The sequence below is a fragment of the Salvelinus fontinalis genome, chromosome 18 (assembly GCF_029448725.1).
Source record: "Salvelinus fontinalis isolate EN_2023a chromosome 18, ASM2944872v1, whole genome shotgun sequence".
Taxonomy (NCBI): Eukaryota; Metazoa; Chordata; class Actinopteri; order Salmoniformes; family Salmonidae; genus Salvelinus; species Salvelinus fontinalis.
Window position 1 is genome coordinate 23385336 of NC_074682.1, and position 22895 is coordinate 23408230.

The 22895-nt window shown below is 41.4% G+C and overlaps 1 protein-coding gene across 4 annotated transcripts in view; it reads right to left on the bottom strand.

Annotated features, from left to right (window-relative positions):
- Positions 1-9664: 9664 nt before the first annotated feature.
- LOC129815168 (rho guanine nucleotide exchange factor 10-like protein) overlaps positions 9665-22895 on the bottom strand; it is a 193328-nt gene continuing 180097 nt past the window's right edge. For all 4 annotated transcript variants that reach the window (XM_055868654.1, XM_055868653.1, XM_055868655.1 and 1 more), the window contains 2 exons: positions 13258-13380; positions 9665-13108 (listed from right to left, as the gene is read on the bottom strand). In XM_055868654.1, coding sequence (XP_055724629.1) covers positions 12564-13108; positions 13258-13380 — 668 coding nt within the window. In that variant the 3' untranslated portion in view covers positions 9665-12563. The remainder of the gene's footprint in view (positions 13109-13257; positions 13381-22895) is intronic.

Consider the following 22895-nt stretch of genomic DNA (forward strand, 5'->3'; position numbering starts at 1 on the left):
CATGTACTTCATGTCAGACAGGTCCTTCAGCGCATCCCGGAGAGCCAATTGTTCGTGAAAGGCGAGAAGTGTGAGTTCCACCGCTCTACTATCACTTTTCTGGGATATGTCATTGCTGAGGGAAATGTTCAGATGGATCCTGGAAAGGTGAAAGCAGTGGTGGATTGACCTCAACCAATGTCCAGGGTGCAGTTGCAACGGTTTCTTGGTTTTGCTAACATCTACCGCCGTTTCATTCGGGATTACAGCACCCTGGCGGCCACCCTCTCGGCTCTCACCTCTTCCAAGGTACCGTTCAAATGGTCTCCAGCTGTCGACAAATTCTTTGTGGACCTGAAGCATCGGTTCACAACAGCACCCATCCTCATCCATCTGGACCCCTCGCGTCAATTTGTGGTGGAAGTTGATGCTTCGGATGTTGGAGTGGGGACCATCCTGTCCCAGCGATCTGCCCAGGACCAAAAGCTTCATCCCTGTGCCTTCCTGTCCCATCGTCTCAAGCCTGCAGAGAGGAACTACGATGTAGGCAACCGAGAACTCCTGGTGGTTAAGATGGCGTTGGAAGAGTGGAGGCACTGGCTGGAAGGAGTAGAACAGCCATTCTTGGTCTGGACCAACCATAAAAACTTGGAATATCTCCGTACAGCCAAGCGCCTCAACTCCAGGCAGGCCCGATGGGCCCTCTTGTTTACCAGATTCAACTTCACCATTTCCTACCGCCCAGGGTAAAAAATGTGAAGCCTGACGCTCTCACCCGCCTATACATTTCCTCTGCCACACCCTCGACCTCCGAAACCATTCTCCTTACCTCATGCCTTGCTGCTACTGTGGATTGGGGTATTGAGCACCTGGTTTGTGAGGCGCAAAGCTCCCAGACTGGACCTGAAGGGGATCCGGCTAACTGGCTGTTTGTCCCTAACCCAGTCCGGTCCCAGGTCCTGGAATGGAGTCATTCCTCCAGGCTGACCTGTCATCCAGGGTCCCGTCATACACTAGCTTTCCTCCGACAAGGTTTCTGATGGCCTATTATGGTTCCTGACATCTCTGCCTTCGTTGCCGCATGCACAGTGTGTGCTCAGAACAAGACTACACGGCAAGCTCCTTCTGTCCTCCTTCGGCCACTGCCGAAACCCTCATCGTCCCTGGTCTCATATCCCTGGATTTTGTCACTGGGCTCCCTCCGTCTGATGGCAACACTGTCATTCTGACGGTAGTCGATCGGTTCTTCAAGGCCGCCCATTTTCTTTATTTTTATTACTGTCACGCCTTGATCTGTTTCACCTGTCCCTGTGATTGTCTCCACCCCTTCCAGGTGTCGCTTATTTTCCCCAGTGTATTTATCCCTGTGTTTCCTGTCTCTCTGTGCTAGTTCGTCTTGTATGTTTTCCAAGTTTTTCCTGTTCTCTTGCTTTTTGCTATTCTCCTTTGTCTAGTCCTCCCGGTTTTGACCCTTGCCTGTTTCTGGACTCTGTACCCACCTGCCTGACCTTTCTGCCTGCCTTGACCACAAGCCTGTCTGCCACTCTGTACCTCCTATACTCTGATCTGGATTTGACCTTTCGCCTGTCTACGACCATTCTCCTGCCTACTCCTTTTGGATTAATAAACATTGTAAGACTCCAACCATCTGCCTCCTGTGTCTGCATCTGGGTCTCGCCTTGTGTCATGATACACTGTCCCAATAATTACTGATGGCAGTAATTGATTCCTGCAGTAATGTACAATGGATCATACATTTCTCACCATGAATTGTTTGTGAAATACTGGTTCTGTACTCTGCACAATTGTGAGTTCAATTGCGATTGACAGATGTATAGATACCACCAGAAAGATGTCCACCATTTCTTACTCAGCTATTTTACCCCTACAAATGTGTTGGGGGGGGTACAGTTACTCCATTAGAAGGATCCATCAAAATTCCATTATGTGAGATCATGTGATAATCCTGGGAAAGAAATCCATGTGATTGTTTTGTTAAGGATTACTGAAACTAATATTTGTGATCTAACCGTTTTGTGTATAGTATCACATCTGTTGTGGTGAATTTGAAGAGTTGTTTTACAAAACAAATTAGCCACGGGAAACAATTGATTGATCGTTTGCGTGTTGGAGCTCTACTTCTTCAGCAATCTTTAATTTCAAGGATTACGACCAAAACCATATTTAAAGTATATATCTATAGCTGTATTTCGAAACGGCTCTGCGTACAACAGTAAGAACATCACAAAGGAAAAAAACTGACTGCAGTTTTTTAAGTTGCCTGTTGCTTTGATAACAAAATATATATTTTTTTACATTAGTTTATGTCACATGAAAACAGAATGACTATGTTCTATGTTGCGTAACGGGAGTCATATGGATGAAGTAATGCAACGCGAGACTAGGATGACAGAGGTTTAAAAAACATTCCCTGTCAATGTTGGTTAGAGTGAATGTCCACCCGCTAAGACTTAACACTTTCAGGCTGGTGTGCTTCCTGTGCAGGCTGTGGCCTCCTTTCCTCATGCTATCAGAAGCAGAATTGCATTTTAAATAAATATAATTTCTTCCACCATTAATATTGATTTTCACTCCCTTTGAAAGCTAAGACTCCAAAACTGCATTGTGTGTGCCAGTCAGTCCTGGGGCCTTGTGTAAAAAGTCCATTATCCAGCCTCACTTCTTTCTCAGATTAGAGATCAGTCTTGATAGGGAGGATTAGACCCTTTTCTAGTTCCCTTTGGACAGCCTAATATAATCAAAATACACATCTTACACATCAGGATGCAGAGGGAATTCGGTATTGGCTGACTTAAAAAACAAACTTATGAGGGCTGGGTATGTTTGTGCTTACCTGCATGAAAGCAGAGAATTTTGGCTAATAAAAAAAACGTGCATACAGAACATACTGAAGAGCACAGCCATGTCACAAAATGTCTACGGAATATGTTTGTACTCCTTCAATCTGACATGTAGGGGACAAGACCAACAAGTGTATTTCCTTTTGAGAGAGAGAGAAATAGAGAGAGTGTATGTGTGAGAGAGAGAGAGAGATGCAAGAGAGAGGGGATGAGACAACTGCCAGGGGACTGATATGGTGTGTGCTGCTCACCCACAAGACTCTTGGCTGGTGGTACAGCTGTCATACAAAGGACACAGACAATAAATGCTGTGGTATTACTGGGCATTTGTCAGATGGAGAAGATAGGAGAGGCAATGCTGATTCAGGGCACCAAACAGACACATAGTGAAATAATAGCCTCTCAATATCGATACCAAGGGGGGAAAGTATCGATTTGTATTTGTTCTTTTCTATATTGAGGATGCAGCAAGTCATATTTTGTTCACCTTGTAAAACGGAACAGGGCTGTTGTCATATTCAACACATTATTTACCTCTGACTTGTTCATCCAAATTCACCAGTGATAGGGAGAAGCGAGGACTGAATTGACTATACCTGAATGCTAACACTCTCATTTTGTTTGAATAGTGGGAGAAATGTTGGCATAAAAGTGATTTTGATTTACTGCAAGACATAAAACAACATTTTATCTCCTCGATGGAGGTCCCAGTGAGATGGTAGCAGAGAGTTACAGCGATAGATATGAATTGAAGGTCACCCTTCAAAGGACTAAACATTCTCATAAAATAAATGCTGCAAGTCAGAAAAAAAGTACACTGTATAAAATGTTTTATATTTCCAAAGGTAAATAAAGAGAAGGGAGAGGGTGCTACAATGGTGCTTACACCAAAATGTAGTTTGAGGAGATAAAATAAAATCCTTTAGCTTTTTACCAATTATCATTTTACACACTGTTAACATATAAATCATAACATCAAGGACTGGGGACCAGGGAATACACTAAACAAAAAAAGAAAACTATCATTGTTATTTTTATGAAGAGTGTAAGGAAGATGTGCCTATTTTTCAATAGGCCTTCTCCCAGTCTCCAGACATGGCGATTTAAATCACTGAAGATGATAAGTATTTAATATCACCATGGTGTCGAGCCATGGAGCGGACCTTGTCCTTAGAGACAGGCTGAATAATGTACAGCGATCAAAATTTTATCAATCCTCTGCATGATTAAAAGGCGATAAATAAAAGATTTGGGTGAGTCGCTCCAGGAGCCTCCACAAAGCATTTTGTACAGACAGGTCTTCCCAGAGCAATGAGAGAGTGATGGGCCTGACAATTAGAGCAGCATGGTGGGAGTTGGAGCAAGGACCTCTGCTTACTTCTCCCCTGCATGGCAGGTCTGTCTGGGAAACTTAATACAATTAGATTTTTTATTTGATTTATTAGGATCTCCATTAGCCAACACCAATGGCGACAGCGAGTTTTACTGGTGTCCGACACATAACAAAAAGGAGACTACAGACAATACTTTGCATTTTACCTACATTTAAAAACAATAACATAGTAGTGTGCGTGAGCATCTATCAGTTGCACATACATGTCAGTACCTACATAGCCGTGGCAAAAAGTTTTGAGAATGACACAAATATACATTTTCACCAAGTCTGCTGCCTCAGTTTGTATGATGGCAATTTGCATATACTCCAGAATGTTATGAAGAGTGATCAGATGAATTGCAATTAATTGCAAAGTCCCTCTTTGCCATGCAAATGAACTGAATCCCCAAAAAGCATTTCCACTGCATTTCAAACCTGCCACAAAAGGACCAGCTGACATCATGTCAGTGATTATCTCGTTAACACAGGTTGACGAGGACAAGGCTGGAGATCACTCTGTCATGCTGATTGAGTTCAAATAACAGACTGGAAGCTTCAAAAGGAAGGTTGTGCTAGAAATCATTGTTCTTCCTCTGTCAGCCATGGTTACCTGAAAGGAAACAAGTGCCATCATCATTGCTCTGCACAAAAAGGGCTTCACAGGCAAGGATATTGCTGCCAGTAAGATTGCACCTAAATCGACCATTTATCGGATCATCAAGAACTTCAAGGAGAGCGGTTCAATTGTTGTGAAGAAGGCTTCAGGGCGCCCAAGAAAGTCCAGCAAGCGCCAGGACCGTCTCCTAAAGTTGATTCAGCTGCGGGATCGGGGCACCACCAGTACAGAGCTTGCTCAGGAATGGCAGCAGGCAGGTGTGAGTGCATCTGCACGCACAGTGAGGCGAAGACTTTTGGATGATGGCCTGGTGTCAAGAAGGGCAGCAAAGAAGCCACTTCTCTCCAGGAAAAACATCAAGGACAGACTGATATTCTGCAAAAAGTACAGGGATCGGACTGCTGGGGTAAAGGGTAAAGGGTAAAGTCATTTTCTCTGATGAATCCCCTTTCCGATTGTTTGGGGCATCTGGAAAAAAGCTTGTCTGGAGAAGACAAGGTGAGCGCTACCATCAGTCCTGTGTCATGCCAACAGTAAAGCATCCTGAGACCATTCATGTGTGGGGTTGCTTCTCAGCCAAGAGAGTGGGCTCATTCACAATTTTGCCTAAGAACACAGCCATGACTAAAGAATGGTACCAACACAGCCTCGAGAGCAACTTCCCCCAACCATCCAGGAACAGTTTGGTGATGAACAATGCCTTTTCCAGCATGATGGAGCACCTTGCCATAAGGCAAAAGTGATAACTAAGTGGCTCGGGGAACAAAACATCGATATTTTGGGTCCATGGCCAGGAAACTCCCCAGACCTTAATCCCATTGAGAATTTGTGGTCAATCCTCAAGAGGCGGGTGGACAAACAAAAACCCACAAATTCTGACAAGCTCCAAGCATTGATAATGCAAGAATATACTGCCATCAGTCAGGATGTGGCCCAGAAGTTCATTGACAGCATGCCAGGGCGGATTGCAGAGGTCTTTTAAAAGAATGGTCAACACTGCAAATATTGACTCTTTGCATCAACTTCATGTAATTGTCAATAAAAGCCTTTGACACTTATGAAATGCTTGTAATTATACTTCAGTATTTCATAGTAATATCTGACAAAAAAATATCTAAAGACACTGAAGCAGCAAACTTTGTGGAAATTAATATTTGTGTCATTCTCAAAACTTTTGGCCACGACTGTACACAACAAGTAGGTCAGATGGGGGAGAGGCTGGGTATATGGCAGAATACAAAACAGTGTAGTTATTCTCTCCTCAAGGTAATCAAACAGGCAAGATAGAGACAAGGTGGAGTCACAATTTAATGGCTCAGACACGAGACGTATGTGACAGGGTCTACAGACAATCACCGACTACAAAAGGAAAACCAGCCACATCGCCTACATCAACGTCTTGCTTCTAGTCACTTTGATAATGTTTACATATCTTGCATTACTCATCTCATATGCATATACTGTATTCTATACAATTCTACTGTATCTTAGTCACTTTAATAATGTTTACACATCTTGCATTACTCATTTCATATGTATATACTGCATTCTATTTTATTCTACTGTATCTTAGTCCATGCCGCTCTGATATCGCTCATCAATATATATATATATTCTTAATTCCATTCCTTACTTAGATTTGTGTGTATTGGGTATATGTTGCGAAATTGTTAGTTATTACTTATTAGATATTACTGCACTGTCGGAGCTACAAGCACAAGCATTTCGCTACACCAGCAATAACATCTGCTGAAGACGTGTATGTGACCAACAAAATGTTATTTGAGAGGGGGAGAGGCATTGTACAATGACGTGTTTCTTTATTTGTTTTTTGAAACCAGGTTTGCTGTTCACTTGCACTATATAGGATAAGTTTCCTTGAATTTTGTTCTGGACCTGGGGACTGTGAAAAGACCCCTGGTGGCATGGCTGGTGGGGTAAGTCTGTGCTGTATGTATGTTTACTATGCAAACAATTTGAAATTTCCAACACATTAATATTTCTTATAAAAACAAGAAGTGACATAGTCAGTCTTTCCTCAACTCTTAGCCAAGAGAGACTAGCATGCATAGTAGTAATATTGGCCTTCTGATTACAATGAAGAGCAAGACGTGTCACTCTATTTTGGGCCATCTTCAATTAACTAGGTCTTTCTTTGCAGCACTTGACCATATGACTGGACAATAATCAAGATTAGATAAAACTAGAGCCTGCAGGACTTGCTTTGTGGAGTGTGGTGTCAAAAAAGCAGAGCATCTCTTTATTATGGACAGACCTCTCCCCATCTTTACAGCCATTGAATCTATATGTTTTGACCATGACAGTTTGCAATCTAAGGTAACACCAAGTAATTTAGTCTCCTCAACCTGTTCAACAGCCACACCATTCATTACCAGATTCAGCTGAGTTCTAGAACTTAGGGAATGATTTGTAACAAATACAATGCTCTTAGTTTTTGAGATGTTCAGGACCAGTTTATTGCTGGCCACACATTCCAAAACAGACTGCAACTCTTTGTTAAGGGTTACAGTGACTCCATTAGCTGTGGTTGCTGATGAGTATATGGTTGAATCATCAGCATACATGGACACACATTCTTTGTTTAATGCTAATGGCAGGTCATTGGTAAATATAGAAAAGATTAGAGGGCCTAGAGAGCTGCCCTGAGGTACACCACACTGTATATGTTTGACATTATAAAAGCTTCCATTAAAGAAAACCCTCTGAGTTATATTAGATAGATACAGCATGATATGGCAGAGGTTGAAAAGCCATAACACATATGTTTTCTCAACAACAGATTATGTTCACTGAAATTTAACAGTACATCTCCCACAATCTTATTATCAATTTCTTTCAACTAATCATCAGTGCAGTACATGTTGAGTGCCCTTTTCTATAAGCATGCTTAAAGTATGTTGTAAATTTATTTACAGAGAAATATTGTATTTGGTAAAACACAATTCTTTCCGAAAGTTTGCTAAGAGTTGGCAGCAACCTGGTAGGTCTGCCAATAAAGGCTGCTTTACCACTCTTCTGTAGCGGAATGACGTTGGCTTCCCTCCAGGCCTGAGGACAAAAACTTTCCTCTATGCTCAGATTAAAGATATAACAGATAGGAGTGGCTATAGAGTCAGCTACCATCCTCAGTAGCTTTCCATCTAAGTTGTGGCTTCTAGAAACCTCTGAAAAATATAGGCCTATGTGTATTCATATGAGATTTAAATGGTCAATATTACCAACATTTGCCATCACATAAACCTTATCTAAGCCCATTGCTGTGCCTATTCCTAATATTTGTTACTATGGACAGACATACACTAAGAGCTTTAATGGAGGCCCATAATAACACCCAATATGACTGTGTATGTGGGCCCTATCTTTGTATTCTCTTAATGCAAATCGTCAGCCCCAGCCTCTTTGTCGAGGATAGTTGGTACATTGTGCTGTTCTTCCTTTATCATGGGTACTGCTGAGCCGGCGGAAATGAAAAGCAATGCAAATATGCCCAGCTTTTTGGAGCCAATAGATAAAGCATGAAGACCTTCAAACTGCATCGCTTCATTCGCTCCAGTTTAGCCTTGACCGAGCCATGCAAATTATACCTGAGATGCAGGGAGAGTGACGCCGCCAGCTTCACAGGTGCAAAGCTGGGGCTCAAGATAGTCAAATCTCTCCTGGGGCAGGGTTAATTGGGAAAAATATCATTAGAAAGGTTTAGAAATGGGTTTGTGAAGTTCCCCTGGAAAAAAGGGACATAATGCACTACTGTTTGAGTTCTCTTTGACAGCGGAAGCTTGCGCAGCATTTTGGGCTTTTTCTCAGTGTGTCGTTTTGTTTGCAGGGAAGGATGCGTTCTATTGCTGACGCAGGTACAAGGTGCAATTCAGCAGAGCTTTATCAGATCAGTATTATGTTCCCTGTTCTATGGATGGTTTGGGGCACCGTATAGGTACAGCAGCACAGGGCATTATGTGTTCTTCATTCTGCCTCTGTATTGTCTTCTGTTCTGTGGTTAACAGTTCTCCCCAGGGGAGGCCTAATAAGAGTGAACAGCTTGGTAAATGAGAAATTGCTGTGAAAATGAAGAGAAATAAGGAGAAGCGAACAACAATGTGGATTATTCACACTCAAAGACTGTTGAAGCATATTATGATCCATTCTCTTCTGCATTCTGTTGCAGAGAGTAGGCAACAGTGGGGAAAACATGATTATTAGCTGATCAACATTATTAGCTGAAGACATTCCCCTGTTTATCAGCTGCTGTCAGCAAGGAGCTATCATAGCTATTCATGAGGAGACATGAGGACAAGAGAGGGTGTTGAGGACATGCAACTGGCAGGTCAGGGGTTTGTAGCACACAGTGCTAATGGCCAACCAGGCCATCCAGAAACCGTAGTAAGCAGGGTCGTCAGCTGCTGCTTGGGCTGGGTTGGCAGACACCAATGCTACACAGAGAGAACGTCTCCCAAACTGTGGAGAGCCAGTGATTAGATATGCAGCTGGTGTCCCACGTGGAAGGCTAGTGGTGTGGAGACATATAGGCAGATGGCGCAAGTAGGGTCACCAGGTCTAACAGACTGGGCTGGACCTCACTGCCATGGGCTGTCCGAACAGATAATTGTGAAGTCCGGTTCCAAATCGGACGAGCCAAGAGATTGGACACAGTGGTCTTTAACAGACAGATTAGATTGTTATTAGGCATCACACAATGGGTCAAAATGTAGACAAAGTTGCTGTTTCTTTGGTAATTGAACTGCTTTAGACTTGCAAAGATATCTTCAAAGCAACACGTCAACCTTAATTCGAGCCCCACAAAAGATAATTCGAATATCATGTTATCGCTATGAAGTATTTATTTAACATTGAGGTATTACACATGAATTATGAAACACTTTTAAAGTACAGCATGTATTCATTAACGTACCAAAGGGAATTTGGAATTGACATTTAATGGAGTTAAGCAATGTTTTATATGTGCAATGTAACTTAACATTATACTGTACATCTAATGTTAGACCTCTCACTCTATCCACGTATACAACTGAGTCACATTATTTCATCATGTTCAAAAGTTAAACCGAATGACTTATCATAAGCCTCTTTCTCTACCACAGGGGTGTCAAAGTCTATAGTATTATAAGGGCACATTATTTTCAATTATGTGAATGAAAGTCAAAGTATGGGTAGCTTCTAGTAGCTGCAAAATCTGTTTTATAGGAACCGACAGCATGGTTAGTATGAGTGTAAAGTTATAATAGACAATCTCCATTTATGAGTGTGAATAGATAAAATAATATTGAAGCTAAAATGATGGGAAAGGATGAGAGGACGGACACACATTAAGATACACATTAAGATATGAATCCCACAAGAGAAAGGGGAAGTATAAGATGATGAGAATGCGTACTGTAGATGCGAGAAGGAATTATACAACAAGCAAATGATCATGCTGTTTGTATGTGGCTGCTATGAAAGTGAACTGTGTTTGCGGTGGTCAGGGGTGTATTCATTCTGCCGATTCTGTTGAAAAACTTAAATGGAAGCAAACAGAATGAAACGGGGATAAACATACCTGAATTTGTCCAACAGAAACTCTCATTTGCAACTGTTGGACTAATGATTACACCCTAGATCAACTAGATGCAGGCAAGAGTCTGCAAGGCGATATTGAATCTGTAATTTCTCTCTCAACCTGTGCACCTACGTCGTAAACTTTAATTCGGAAGCTAGGTTGTAACCTCATGATGGGTATAGGGAAAATTTGAGTATCATGTAGTAGCCTAAACCTATCGATGTTACATTGAGCTGGGTGAATGGAATGTGAATGACAGTCATCCAATATGCTGTAATAGAAATAAGGCCATGCTCATAAAAAAAAAGATTGGCCTCCCTCATCTTAAATGGCACCGACCGCCAATGATGTATACTACATAAAGTTTACTCAATCATACACTCTGGCTACATCCAAATAACCTTGACATGTGGGTGACCTCCAGAATAGTGTTGTAGAATAGTATTATCATAGGAACACTAAACAAATCTTGTACAGTACGCTTTCAACAGCTTTTCTCATGTGCGCTGTACATTTTGATAGAAACAACGCACCACTGTACTGAGTTATGTTTTCTGTTGACCTTGACCTGTTAAACAAAGCAACTGTATTTTAATGCCGGGGAGACGAAGTAAAATAAAATAATGTTTCAGAACCATAGAAAGCATGACCTTCTACTGGGATGAAAGAGAACTCGGGTATGGAGATGTAAGGGGAATTAAACAACAGATTCTACAGAAGTGGTGACAAAATATGGAATCAACCATCATTTCCATCCAGCAGCATAGGAAACTCAAAATAACACTAAGTCTTCAACACCATGCATTCATAGCCAAACATCTCAATTAATTTGTCAATCAACTCTTTTCAAAGACATTGTAAAAGGTAGGCCATTTCCGTTGAAGCAGAATAAAATAGAAACAGAAACAGGGCAGGAGATTACCATGTCTCTGTTAGCACAACAAACCACCGATGGCAATGGCTTCACACAGGGAGTGAAGGAAAGGAGATACAAATGCTTAAGGACACTAGGGGATAGATTTATCAAAGGTTTGTGTGTGTTAAATTGCCACAAAAACCCATACAAAGCATTCTCCCTTTTAGGTGCCTCCACACAGCCACTAATGACGTCTGGGTGGCTGCAGCAGTTGTAGCCATTGTCTTTTGTAGTGAATTCAGTAGGCCTTTTGATGTGTAACATAATTTAAATGAAGTTTGTTGCATATTATCATGCTGGTGTGGATATGTATTTGCTTTAACTGACTTAAAATGGACAATATCATCGTCATCCACAAGAAACATATATGGTGTGCATTTTTGCACTTTGTAGTAATACAAGTGGGAACATTTAAATGTAAAACTACTAAACTCTGATAGACCAGGACACAAAGACAATGCCTTCTATTCCCTCTCATATCTCAGATAACCTATCTATTTATGCAGTAGAAAAAAATCAGACGATTAAGCACTCACAGTCAGCGTCCAACACACTTTCATTTTTCTAAAAGCACAGATTCACTTGTGACACATTGACAGACATTTCACATATTTCACATTGCCAGGGAGAGCTTGAAGTTTGCTGAACTAATAGAACTAAATAACAGTGAAGTACTTTGTACACCTACAGTAGTTTTTCAGCTTTTCTCAGCTCTAAACAGATGGCTTCTCTCCCAAAGGATCAGATAAAAGAGGTCCATCTTCGGCACTGCAGCATGGTAGATTCAACAAAGTGTCACTCTCAAAGGAATGTGGTCCATTCTTACTCACAAAGGAAGGCTGTCAACCGTGGGAGAGAAATCTGTGTGAGGTAAGCACTGTCAACTCTGATGATGCTTGTTTTCGGCATATCCATTTTTGTAAGGAGGGGAGAGGACCAGTTTAAGCTGTCACAAGAAAGGCTCTGGGCCTGTGGCTGAGAATGAGTAAGCAGGGTCATCCAGATCCACCAATGGGATGTCAGTGCCCCATGCCTCACAGGTCACCAGCAGGTCTCCTCAGATGGAGCATGCAGGAGCTCCCTAACACAAAGAGTCATCAGCCTGGCCTTGTGCTCTGTGCCAGCACTAATGTCCTGCTTTCACATGTTTCATGTTCCAGGCATGACGGGATAGAGAGGATTCAGGGCTGGGGCAAAGATATGCTTCTCTCCTCTACATTGCCTGAATGTTGATACCCAGATCACACTGTCAGTGGTAGTTGCCATACCATCAGGGTGGTTTCTGAAGACTCCATACCCGCCCGCTCCGTTGTCCCTTCCCTCAATCTGTGGAAACCCCTGCCCCCAGATATGACCGCTGCCGAGATCACTCTGTCCCTGCGCCCCCCGTCCCGCTTACAGGGGTGCCCCTGCACCCACATCTCTGGGTCGTCACTGAACTCATAGATTGAGCCGTCCTCCAGGCTGTGCTCCAAAGACTCCAGGGAGGAGTCCGATGCTTCATCGCCCCTCGCCGTTAGCGGTCGCCCTGGCAACCCCGAAGTGGAGCGCAACCTATACTGTAGCAGCACACCTCGCCCCTTTCCCACCCCCTCCCCCTGGGAGGAGCCTGATTGCGGCAGAGACTCCTGGGAGGAGGAGTCACTGCGGTCCTCCTCTCCGCAGGCAGCGTCGTTTCCGTCCGCCACAGAATCCCTCTTCAGTAGCTCTGGGGACAGGGTGCTGGACGTGGCCACCAGGAAGTCCACCGGACCACAGTGGGCATTCAGAGAGGTCATCCCCTTTCCTGCAGGTCAGAGATACAATCAGAAAAGAACAATGGTGACATACATACCCCCAGAAGCAACTAGCACCATTTTTATAATGGATCACTTTTCACTGTGAAAAACGTTCACAGGCCCCTTTATTCATCATATCCTCCTCCGTCATCTGTACCTGTTATTTTGGGGATGCCCTCCAGTTTGGCCACGGGCAGAGTGATAATGATTCCCTGAACAGTGCCCACCCACAGCAGCCCCTGGTAGATGAGTAGGCTGGTGACACGCATGCTCTTCTGGCCTACAACATAGGAATAGGGAAACATTGGGGTTTTGTTAAGTACTGTCTTAACATTATTAAAATAAATGTTTTATTGTCACATACACCAGATAGGTGTAGTGAAATGTGTTGTTTTACAAGGTCAGCCATAGAAGTATAGCACCCCTGGAGCAAATTAGCATTAAGTGCCTTGCTCAAGGGCACACCAACAGACTTTTCACATTGTTGGCTCTGGTATTCAAACTAGCAACCTTTCAGTTACTGGCCAATGCACTAACTGCTAAGTTACCTGTCCCCCTCATGTTGATAGTCTTGATAAATACGGTCTGGTACACTCACTCCATTACACACTTCATTTCCAACCTCCCCTTCCTTGCCAAGACTCTGGAAGGGACTGTTGCCTCCGAATTACAAACCCACCTACTAATCAACAACCTATATATGGGTGGCAAGTAGCCTAGTGGTTAGGAGCATTGGTCTAGTAATTGAAAGGTTGCTGGTTCAAATCCCAGAGTAGGTGAAACATCTGTCAGTGTGCCCTTGAGCAAGGCACTTAACCCCACTCTCCAAGGGTGTCTCAGGGGGAATGGGATATGCAAAAGTGTTTTATAATCATTTGCAGTGGTGTAAAGATCTTAAGTAAAAGTACTAATTACATCTGTTTTTTGGTCTTTACTTTACTATGTTGTTGACAACTTTTACTTATACTTCACTACATTCCTAAAGAAAATAATGTATTTTTAACTCTTCATTTTCCCTGACAACCAAAAGTACTCCATTTCATTTTGAAAATGCTTAGCAGGACAGGTCACACACCAAGAGAACATCCTTGGTCATCCCAACTACCTTTTATCTGGCAGACTTACCAAACACAAATGCTTAGTTTGAAAATTATGTCTGAGTGTTGGAGTGTGCCCCTGGCTATCCGTAAATTTAAAAAACAAGAAAATTGTGCCATCTGGTTTGTGAAATGATTTATACTTTCACTTTTGATACTTAAGTATATTTTAGTAATTACATTTACTTTTGATACTTAAGTATGTTTAAAACCAAAACTTTTACTCAAGTAGTATTTTACTATGTGACTTTTACTTTTACATGAGTAATTTACAATTATGGTATCTTCACTTTTACTGAAGTATGACAATTGGATACTTTTTTCACCACTGCACTTGTGCATGTGTGAAATAGGACAAATTTAAGCACCCACCTAATTATTGTTATAATAGAGCCCCTCCAGTCTTGTTTCCATCCCCTCCACAGTACTTAAACTGCACTCCTCAAAGTTGTCAATGACCTCACCTCTGCTATTGCTGGTGCCCTCAACATCCTGATTCTCCTCAACCTGGGTACCGCTTTTGGCACAGTGAGCCATCAGATCCCCTCACTAGGCTTGAGGGTCTGAGCGTTGAAGGCACTGTACTCTCCTAGCTACAATCATACCTCACAAACCAGACCCACTACATCTCCCTCAATGGCCACACCTCAGCTGCAGTTACACAGGGTGTCCCCCACGGCTCTGTGCTGGGCCCCTTACTCTTCCTCCTCGTCCTTGGTCAGATCCTCTGTCACTTCTACCTTAAATTCCACTGCTATGCAGCTAACACCAAGATCTACCTCAGCACCAAATCCTTTTTCAACTTACTTCTGACCACATTAAATCCTGCCTCTGCAATAAAAACATGGATGCAACAAAACTTTCTCAAGCTCAACAGTGATAAAACGGAACTCCTCCTCATAGGCAACAAATCCACCCTCACTAAAGCTGGCAACCTCACCATTGATGATACCACTGCCTCTCCCTCCCTCCCCCACGCATGCAACCATGGCGTCACCTTCTCCTTTGATCACCACATAAGACACTGTCTAATCCTCATTTTTCACCTCCGCAACATTGCCAAAGTCAGGTGCTCCCTCTCCCATCCTGCTCCTGAAACTCTCATACATGTATTCTTCTCCTCCCGTCTTGACCACTGCAACTCACTGCTCTCCTGTATCAACTCAATGGTTCAAAACTCTGCTCTCCGACTCTTCACCCACACTAAGTCCTGGCAGCTCATCACCCGTGTCCTCTGGTGGCATGACTTGTGGGGTATGCATGGGTGTCCAAGCTGTGTGCAAATATTTTAAAAAGTACATAGAGAGCAAACATTAATGACATGCATGTCAATCTCTCATGGCTCAAAGTGTAAGAGAGATTGACATCATCATTACTTGTTTTCATAAGAGGTGTGGACAAGCTGAAGGTACCGAGCTGTCTGTTAGGGATAGCCCCCTTTAAAAAAAAAAAAAAAAAAAATGTTAGCCTAAATGACATACCCAAATCTAATTGCCTGTAGCTCAGGCCCTGAAGCATGGATATGAATATTCTTGGTACCATTTGAAAAGAAACACTTTGAAGTTTATAGAAAATGTGAATTGAATGTTGGAGAATATAACACAATAGATTTGGTAGAAGAAAATACCCTTGACTTTCGTGACCATGCTAATTTGGGGCTAGCTGTTGTAGCATTGATTGATACACTCACAAAAGCTTAGATTGCTTTCGTTGCAAAGCATATTTTCAAAATCTGACACGATAGCTGGATTAACAACAAGCTAAGCAGTGTTTTGGTATATTTTACTTGTGATTGCATGATTATAAATATTTTTAGTAATATTTTTGAATTTGGCGCCCAGCAATTCAGCGGTTGTTTAGGGAAATTATCCCGTAATCGGGATCTGTGCGCAGAAAGGTTAAGTGTTGCAGTCATTTCAGTCACTGTAGTAGCTGACATGTATAGTGTTGAGTCATCCACATACAGAGACACACTGGCCTTACTCATAGCCAGTGGCATATCGTTAGTACAGATTGAAAAAAGCAAGGGGCCTAAACAGCTACCCTGGGGAATTCCTGCTTCTATCTGGATTGTGTTTGAGACGCTTCCATTAAAGAACACCCTCGGAGTTCTGTTAGACAAGTAACTCTTTATCCACATTATAGTCGGGGAGTGAAGCCATAACACATCAGTTTTTCCAGCAGCAGACTATGATCAATAATGTCAAAAGCTGCACTGAAGTCTAACAAGACAACCCCCACAATAATTTTATCATCAATTTCTCTCAGCCAATCATCAGTCATTTGTGTACGTGCTGTGCTTGTTGAGTGTCCTTCTCTATATGCGTGCTGAAAGTCTGTCAATTTGTTTACTGTGGAATAGCATTGTATCTGGTCAAACACCATTTTTTTCCAGAAGTTTACTAAGGGTTGGTAACAGGATGATTGGTGGGCTATTTGAGACAGTAAATGGGACGTTAGTATTCTTGGGTAGCGGAATGACTTTAGGCATGGAGGGAAGCTGAGGGCACACACTTTCTAGTAGGCTTAAATCAAAGATGTGGCAAATAGGAGAGGCAATATCGTCCACTATTATCCTCAGTCATTTTCCATCCAGATTGTCAGACCCCGGGGATTGTCATTGTTGATAGACAACAATACGTTTTTCACCTCTTACACACTGACTTTACGGAAATCAAAAGTACAATTCTTGTCTTTCATAATTTGGTCAGATATACTTGGATGTGTAGTGTCAGCATTTGTTGCGGGCATGTTATCCCTACAGTAAGTTTGTTTATCTTGCCAATGAAAAAGTCATTAAAGTAGTTGGCAATATCAATGGGTTTTGTGATAAATGAACCATCTGATTCAATGAATGATGGATCCGAGTTGGCTTTTTTCCCCAAAATGTAATTTATGGTGCTCCAAAGCTTTTTACTATCATTCTTTATATACTTTATCTTTGTTTCATAGTATAGGTTCCCTCTCAACCATACCATTTTTCAATTCCTCATCAATCCAAGGGGATTTAACAGTTTTTACAGTAATTTTCTTAATAGGTGCGTGCTTATTAGTAACTGGAATAAGCTGACCTAAGTATGACCTCATACACTATTTTAGGCCCAGCCTTTAGAACTTTGGTTTTCCTAGATATGGCTATTATCTTGTGATCACTACATCCTATGGATTTGGATACTGCTTTTAAAGCAAATTTCTGCAGCATTGGTAAAGATGTGATCAATACATGTTGTTGTTTTCATTCCTGTGCTGTTTGTAAATACCCTGGTAACTACCAATTGTGCTGTTTGTAAATACCCTGGGAACTAGGGGCGGCAGGGTAGCCTAGTGGTTAGAGCGTTGGGCTAGTAACCGAAAGGTTGCAAGTTCAAATCCCCGAGCTGACAAGGTACAAATCTGTCGTTCTGCCCCTGAACAAGGCAGTTAACCCACTGTTCCTAGGCCGTCATTGAAAATAAGAGTTTATTCTTAACTGACTTGCCTAGTTAAATAAAAAATAAAAAGGTAAAATGTAAGTCGCTCTGGATAAGAGCGTCAGCGAAATGACTTAAATGTTAAATGTAAATGTAACTACCAATTGGGAAGAAAAAGGGGTAAAAGTACAAAACATATATAATATCAAACTTAACTTCTTATGGCTGCAAGCCCAAAGCCGGGCACAATATGACAACAGCCACTTCAAGTGCAGGGCGTGAAATTCAAAAGATATTTTTTTGAAATATTTAACTTTCACACATTAACCTGTTATGGCTGCAGGGGGCGTATTGAGTAGCCAGATAAAATGTGCCCATTTCAAACGGCGTCGTACTCAATTCTTGCTCGTACAATATTTATTTATTTATTTTACCGTTATTTTACCAGGTAAGTTGACTGAGAACACGTTCTCATTTGCAGCAACGACCTGGGGAATAGTTACAGGGGAGAGGAGGGGGATGAATGAGCCAATTGTAAACTGGGGATTATTAGGTGGCCATGATGGTTTGAGGGCCAGATTGGGAATTTAGCCAGGACACCGGGGTTAACACCCCTACTCTTACGATAAGTGCCATGGGATCTTTAATGACCTCAGAGAGTCAGGACACCCGTTTAACGTCCCATCCGAAAGACGGCACCCTACACAGGGCAGTGTCCCCAATCACTGCCCTGGGGCATTGGGATATTATTTTTAGACCAGAGGAAAGAATGCCTCCTACTGGCCCTCCAACACCACTTCCAGCAGCATCTGGTCTCCCATCCAGGGACTGACCAGGACCAACCCTGCTTAGCTTCAGAAGCAAGCCAACAGTGGTATGCAGGGTGGTATGCTGCTGGCCAATATGCATATTATTATTACAATTGGATAGAAAACACTCTCTAGTTTCTAAAACCGTTTGAATTATTTCTCTGAGTGAAACAGAACTCCTTCTGCAGCACTTCCCCTGGTTGTCAAGATGCGGTGAGAGAAGAAATTTCGTGTCTATCTTGGTCTGCCGTGGAATAAAAGGTCTTTGTTTGACGTGACCGTCCATATCCTGTTTCTGGAGCGCGCGAAAGAGGACATGGATATGGCTTCTGTTTAGCTGTCGTTATGAACGACGAACATCTCCGTCTTAGATTTTATTTGATACATGTCACCATATCATCGTAACGTATGTTTTTTCAATATAGTTTAATCAGATTATTGAAATCTTTTCGGGAGTTTTGCCGTGTTCCGTTCTCTAACTTTGTTGACTTTGGAGTGATCCGTCCCACTTGGCAAGTGCCCATGCTAAATGAAGAGGGATATTTGCCGTTCCAGATCAAAACAACGACTGTTCTGGACAAAGGACACCTTATCCAACATTCTGACGGAAGATCACCAAAAGTAAGAAACATTTTATGATGCTATTTCTAATATCTGTCGTGCATGTTGACTGGTAGTGGGCGCCCAAGTGTTTCTGGCTATTGTGGCTATGCTAATATCACGCTACATTTTGTTTGCGCTGTAAAACATTTAATAAATCGGAAATATTGTCTAGAATTACAAGATGCCTGTCTTTCAATTGCTGTACACTATGTATTTTTCAGAAAATATTTTATGATGAGTAATTAGGTATTTGATGTTGGTGTCTGTAAATATTATGGCTGCTTTCGGTGCAATTTCTGACTGTAGCTGAAATGTAAACTATGATTTATACCTGAAATATGCAAATTTTTCAAAAAAAACATATGCTATACAATAAATATGTTATCAGACTGTCATCTGATGAGGTTGTTTCTTGGTTAGTGGCTATTTTTATCTTTATTTGGCCGAATTTGTGATATCTACTGATGGAGTCATAAACTGATGGAGTGAGAATATTGGTGTCTTTTGCTAACGTGGTTAGCTAATAGATTTACATATTGTGTCTTCCCTGTAAAACATTTTAAAAATCGGACATGTTGGCTTGATTCACAAGATGTGCACCTTTCATCTGGTGTCTTGGACTTGTTAATGTGTGAAAGTTAAATATTTAAAAAAATATATATTTTGAATTTCACGCCCTGCACTTGAAGTGGCTGTTGTCATAATTGTACCGGCGTCAGGCTGCAGCCATAAGAAGTTAACAAGTCCAATACAGCAAATGAAAGATACACATCTTGTGAATCCAGCCAACATGTCCGATTTTTTAAATGTTTTACAGCGAAAACACCACGTATATTTATGTTAGCTCACCACCAAATACAAATAAGGACAGACATTTTTTACAGCACAGGTAGCATGCACAAAGCCAACCTAACTAACCAAGAACCAACCAAACTAACCAAGAAACAACTTCATCAGATGACAGTCTTATAACATGTTATTCAATAAATCTATGTTTTGTTCGAAAAATGTGCATATTTGAGCTATAAATCAGTTTTACATTGCAGCTACCATCACAGCTACCGTCAGAAATGGCACCGAAGCAGCCAGAGTAATTACAGACACCAACGTCAAATACATAAATATTCATCATAAAACATTTATGAAAAATACATGGTGTAAAGCAAATGAAAGATGAACATCTTGTGAATCCAGCCAATATTTCCGATTTTTTTTAAGTGTTTTACAACGAAAACACAATATAGCATTATATTAGCTTACCACAATAGCCAAACACACAACCGCATTTATTCACCGCATAGATAGCATTCGCAAAAACCAGCAACAGATATAAAATTAATCACTAACCTTGACCAACTTCATCAGATGACAGTCTTATAACATCAGGTTATACAATACACTTATGTTTTGTTTGAAAATGTGCATAGTTAGAGCTGCAAACCATGGTTATACATTGTGAATATGTAGCATCGATTCACCAGAATGTCCAAAGCTATTTTGGACACTCACCTAATCTGACCAAAGAACTCATCATAAACTTTACATAAAAATACTTGTTGTATGGCAAATGAAAGATACACTAGTTCTTAATGCAACCGCCGTGTTAGATTTGTTTAAATAACTTTACCATAACAAACAGCTTGCGTTATTGCGAGACAGCGCCCGCCAAAACGGCAGAGAATAGGAATCAACATTTTCCACAGAAATACGAAATAACATCATAAATTGTTCTTACTTTTGTTGAGCTTCCATCAGAATCTTGTACAAGGAGTCCTAGGTCGAGAATAAATCCTTGTTTGGTTTTAGAATGTATTTTTCTCCTGTCAAATTCGTGCCACAATGCTAGCCAATGTTGATGAAGTTCCCAGTTTTTCTCGACGCAAAGAACGGAAAACTCCAAAAGTCCAAATAAACGTTGAATAAACTGATAGAACTTGGTTGAAAAAACCTGCTTTACGATGTTATTATCACATGTATCAAATAAAATCCGAGCCGGAGATATTAGCCGTGTATACCGAACGCTTATCATAAGACAATATGGAGGTGCTTCCCGCGCCTTGGTAGACAAAGGAAATTCTGGACACATCATTCCAAGAGCTCTTGTTCGACCTCAGCTCAAGCTAGACACACCATTCCACCTTCCACTGCCTGTTGACATCTAGTGGAAGGCGTATGAAGTTCATGCATATCGATAAATATTAGGCAAATGAATAGGCAGGCCCTGAAACAGAGCCTCGTTTTCAGATTTTTCACTTCCTATCTGGAAGTTTGCTGCAAAATGAGTTCTGTTTTACTCACAGATATAATTCAAACAGTTTTAGAAACTTGAGTGTTTTCTATCCAATAGTAATAATAATATGCATATTGTACGATCTAGAATAGAGTACGACGCAGTTTAATTTGGGAACAATTTTTTCCAAAGTGAAAATAGAGCACCCCTATTGACAAAGAAATGTGTTTTTCTTTCAAAAACAAGGACATTTATAAGTGACCCCAAACCTTGAACGGTAGTGTATACTATATATTAATATATATTTTTCAAGTTATTAAAGTAAAAATGACCATAAATTGCTATAGATTACCTGTAAATTACCAATGTTACCGGGATCACTTACCGGTAGCTTTGCAACCCTAGTTATCACTATAAACGAAGATGCCATAATTGTGAAATTACAAACAAAACAGGAGATAATACATGAGTTTTATGTTTTTCTGGTCCCTCAGTCATTGGCTTTCCTGGTACTGATATCTAGAGCTCCACTTAATATCTACGGCAATCACCTAATTGAATTGAAATAACAGCCATGTGATCGCTACTGAAAGAATGCTCATTTACATGTAGAGCTGCATTTACATGGTTGTTCTGTGTCACACTCAGATTATGATGTGTGATTCGCATGAGTGGTTAGAGAGCACCTTAATTGATTTATTTCACCACGCACGAACACAGCTCAAGTTTGGAAGAAACAGCAGGGTTGTGCAAGTAGGAAACGGATGCAGGATCGCTGAGGTGCATGTTAAGCGTCTGCAGAGAGGAAGCGATCTCAGAGGGTCACAAGAGAGTTAGAAGGCATAGTGAAGAACTCAATCTTCGAAATGTCAGCCAACTGCTTACATAGAGATTTTGTCTATTTCTAGTGTGTGTCACAGAGTGCTGCATCAGAAGGGCAGCGGTTGTCATGAACACCCACTGCAGGGTTAACATGAACTGTAAAGTTAAGTGAGAACATCTTCTAAGAACAGCAATGAAGGAGGAAAATGACAAAGACTGGAGTTTAGGGGGGTTGTAGCCCTTACCTGCAGTCAAATGTCCTAGTGGCCTCATGGGTGGAATGTTATTTAAATTTGTTATAATTTCCTAATTAATAATCATTATTTAAAAAAGCCACCTAAAATCCGATGTTTCTGTCAAACGGTTTTGGTATATTTCAATCTTCTGTGTATATAAAGTTGGGATGCAAACTCAAAATTGAATACATTTCAACTACACTGCTCAAAAAAATAAAGGGAACACTTAAACAACACAATGTAACTCCAAGTCAATCACACTTCTGTGAAATTAAACTGTCCACTTAGGAAGCAACACTGATTGACAATAAATTTCACATGCTGTTGTGCAAATGGAATAGACAACAGGTGGAAATTATAGGCAATTAGCAAGACACCCCCAATAAAGGAGTGGTTCTGCAGGTGGTGACCACAGACCACTTCTCAGTTCCTATGCTTCCTGGCTGGTGTTTTGGTCACTTTTGAATGCTGGCGGTGCTTTCACTCTAGTGGTAGCATGAGACGGAGTCTACAACCCACACAAGTGGCTCAGGTAGTGCAGTTCATCCAGGATGGCACATCAATGCGAACTGTGGCAAGAAGGTTTGC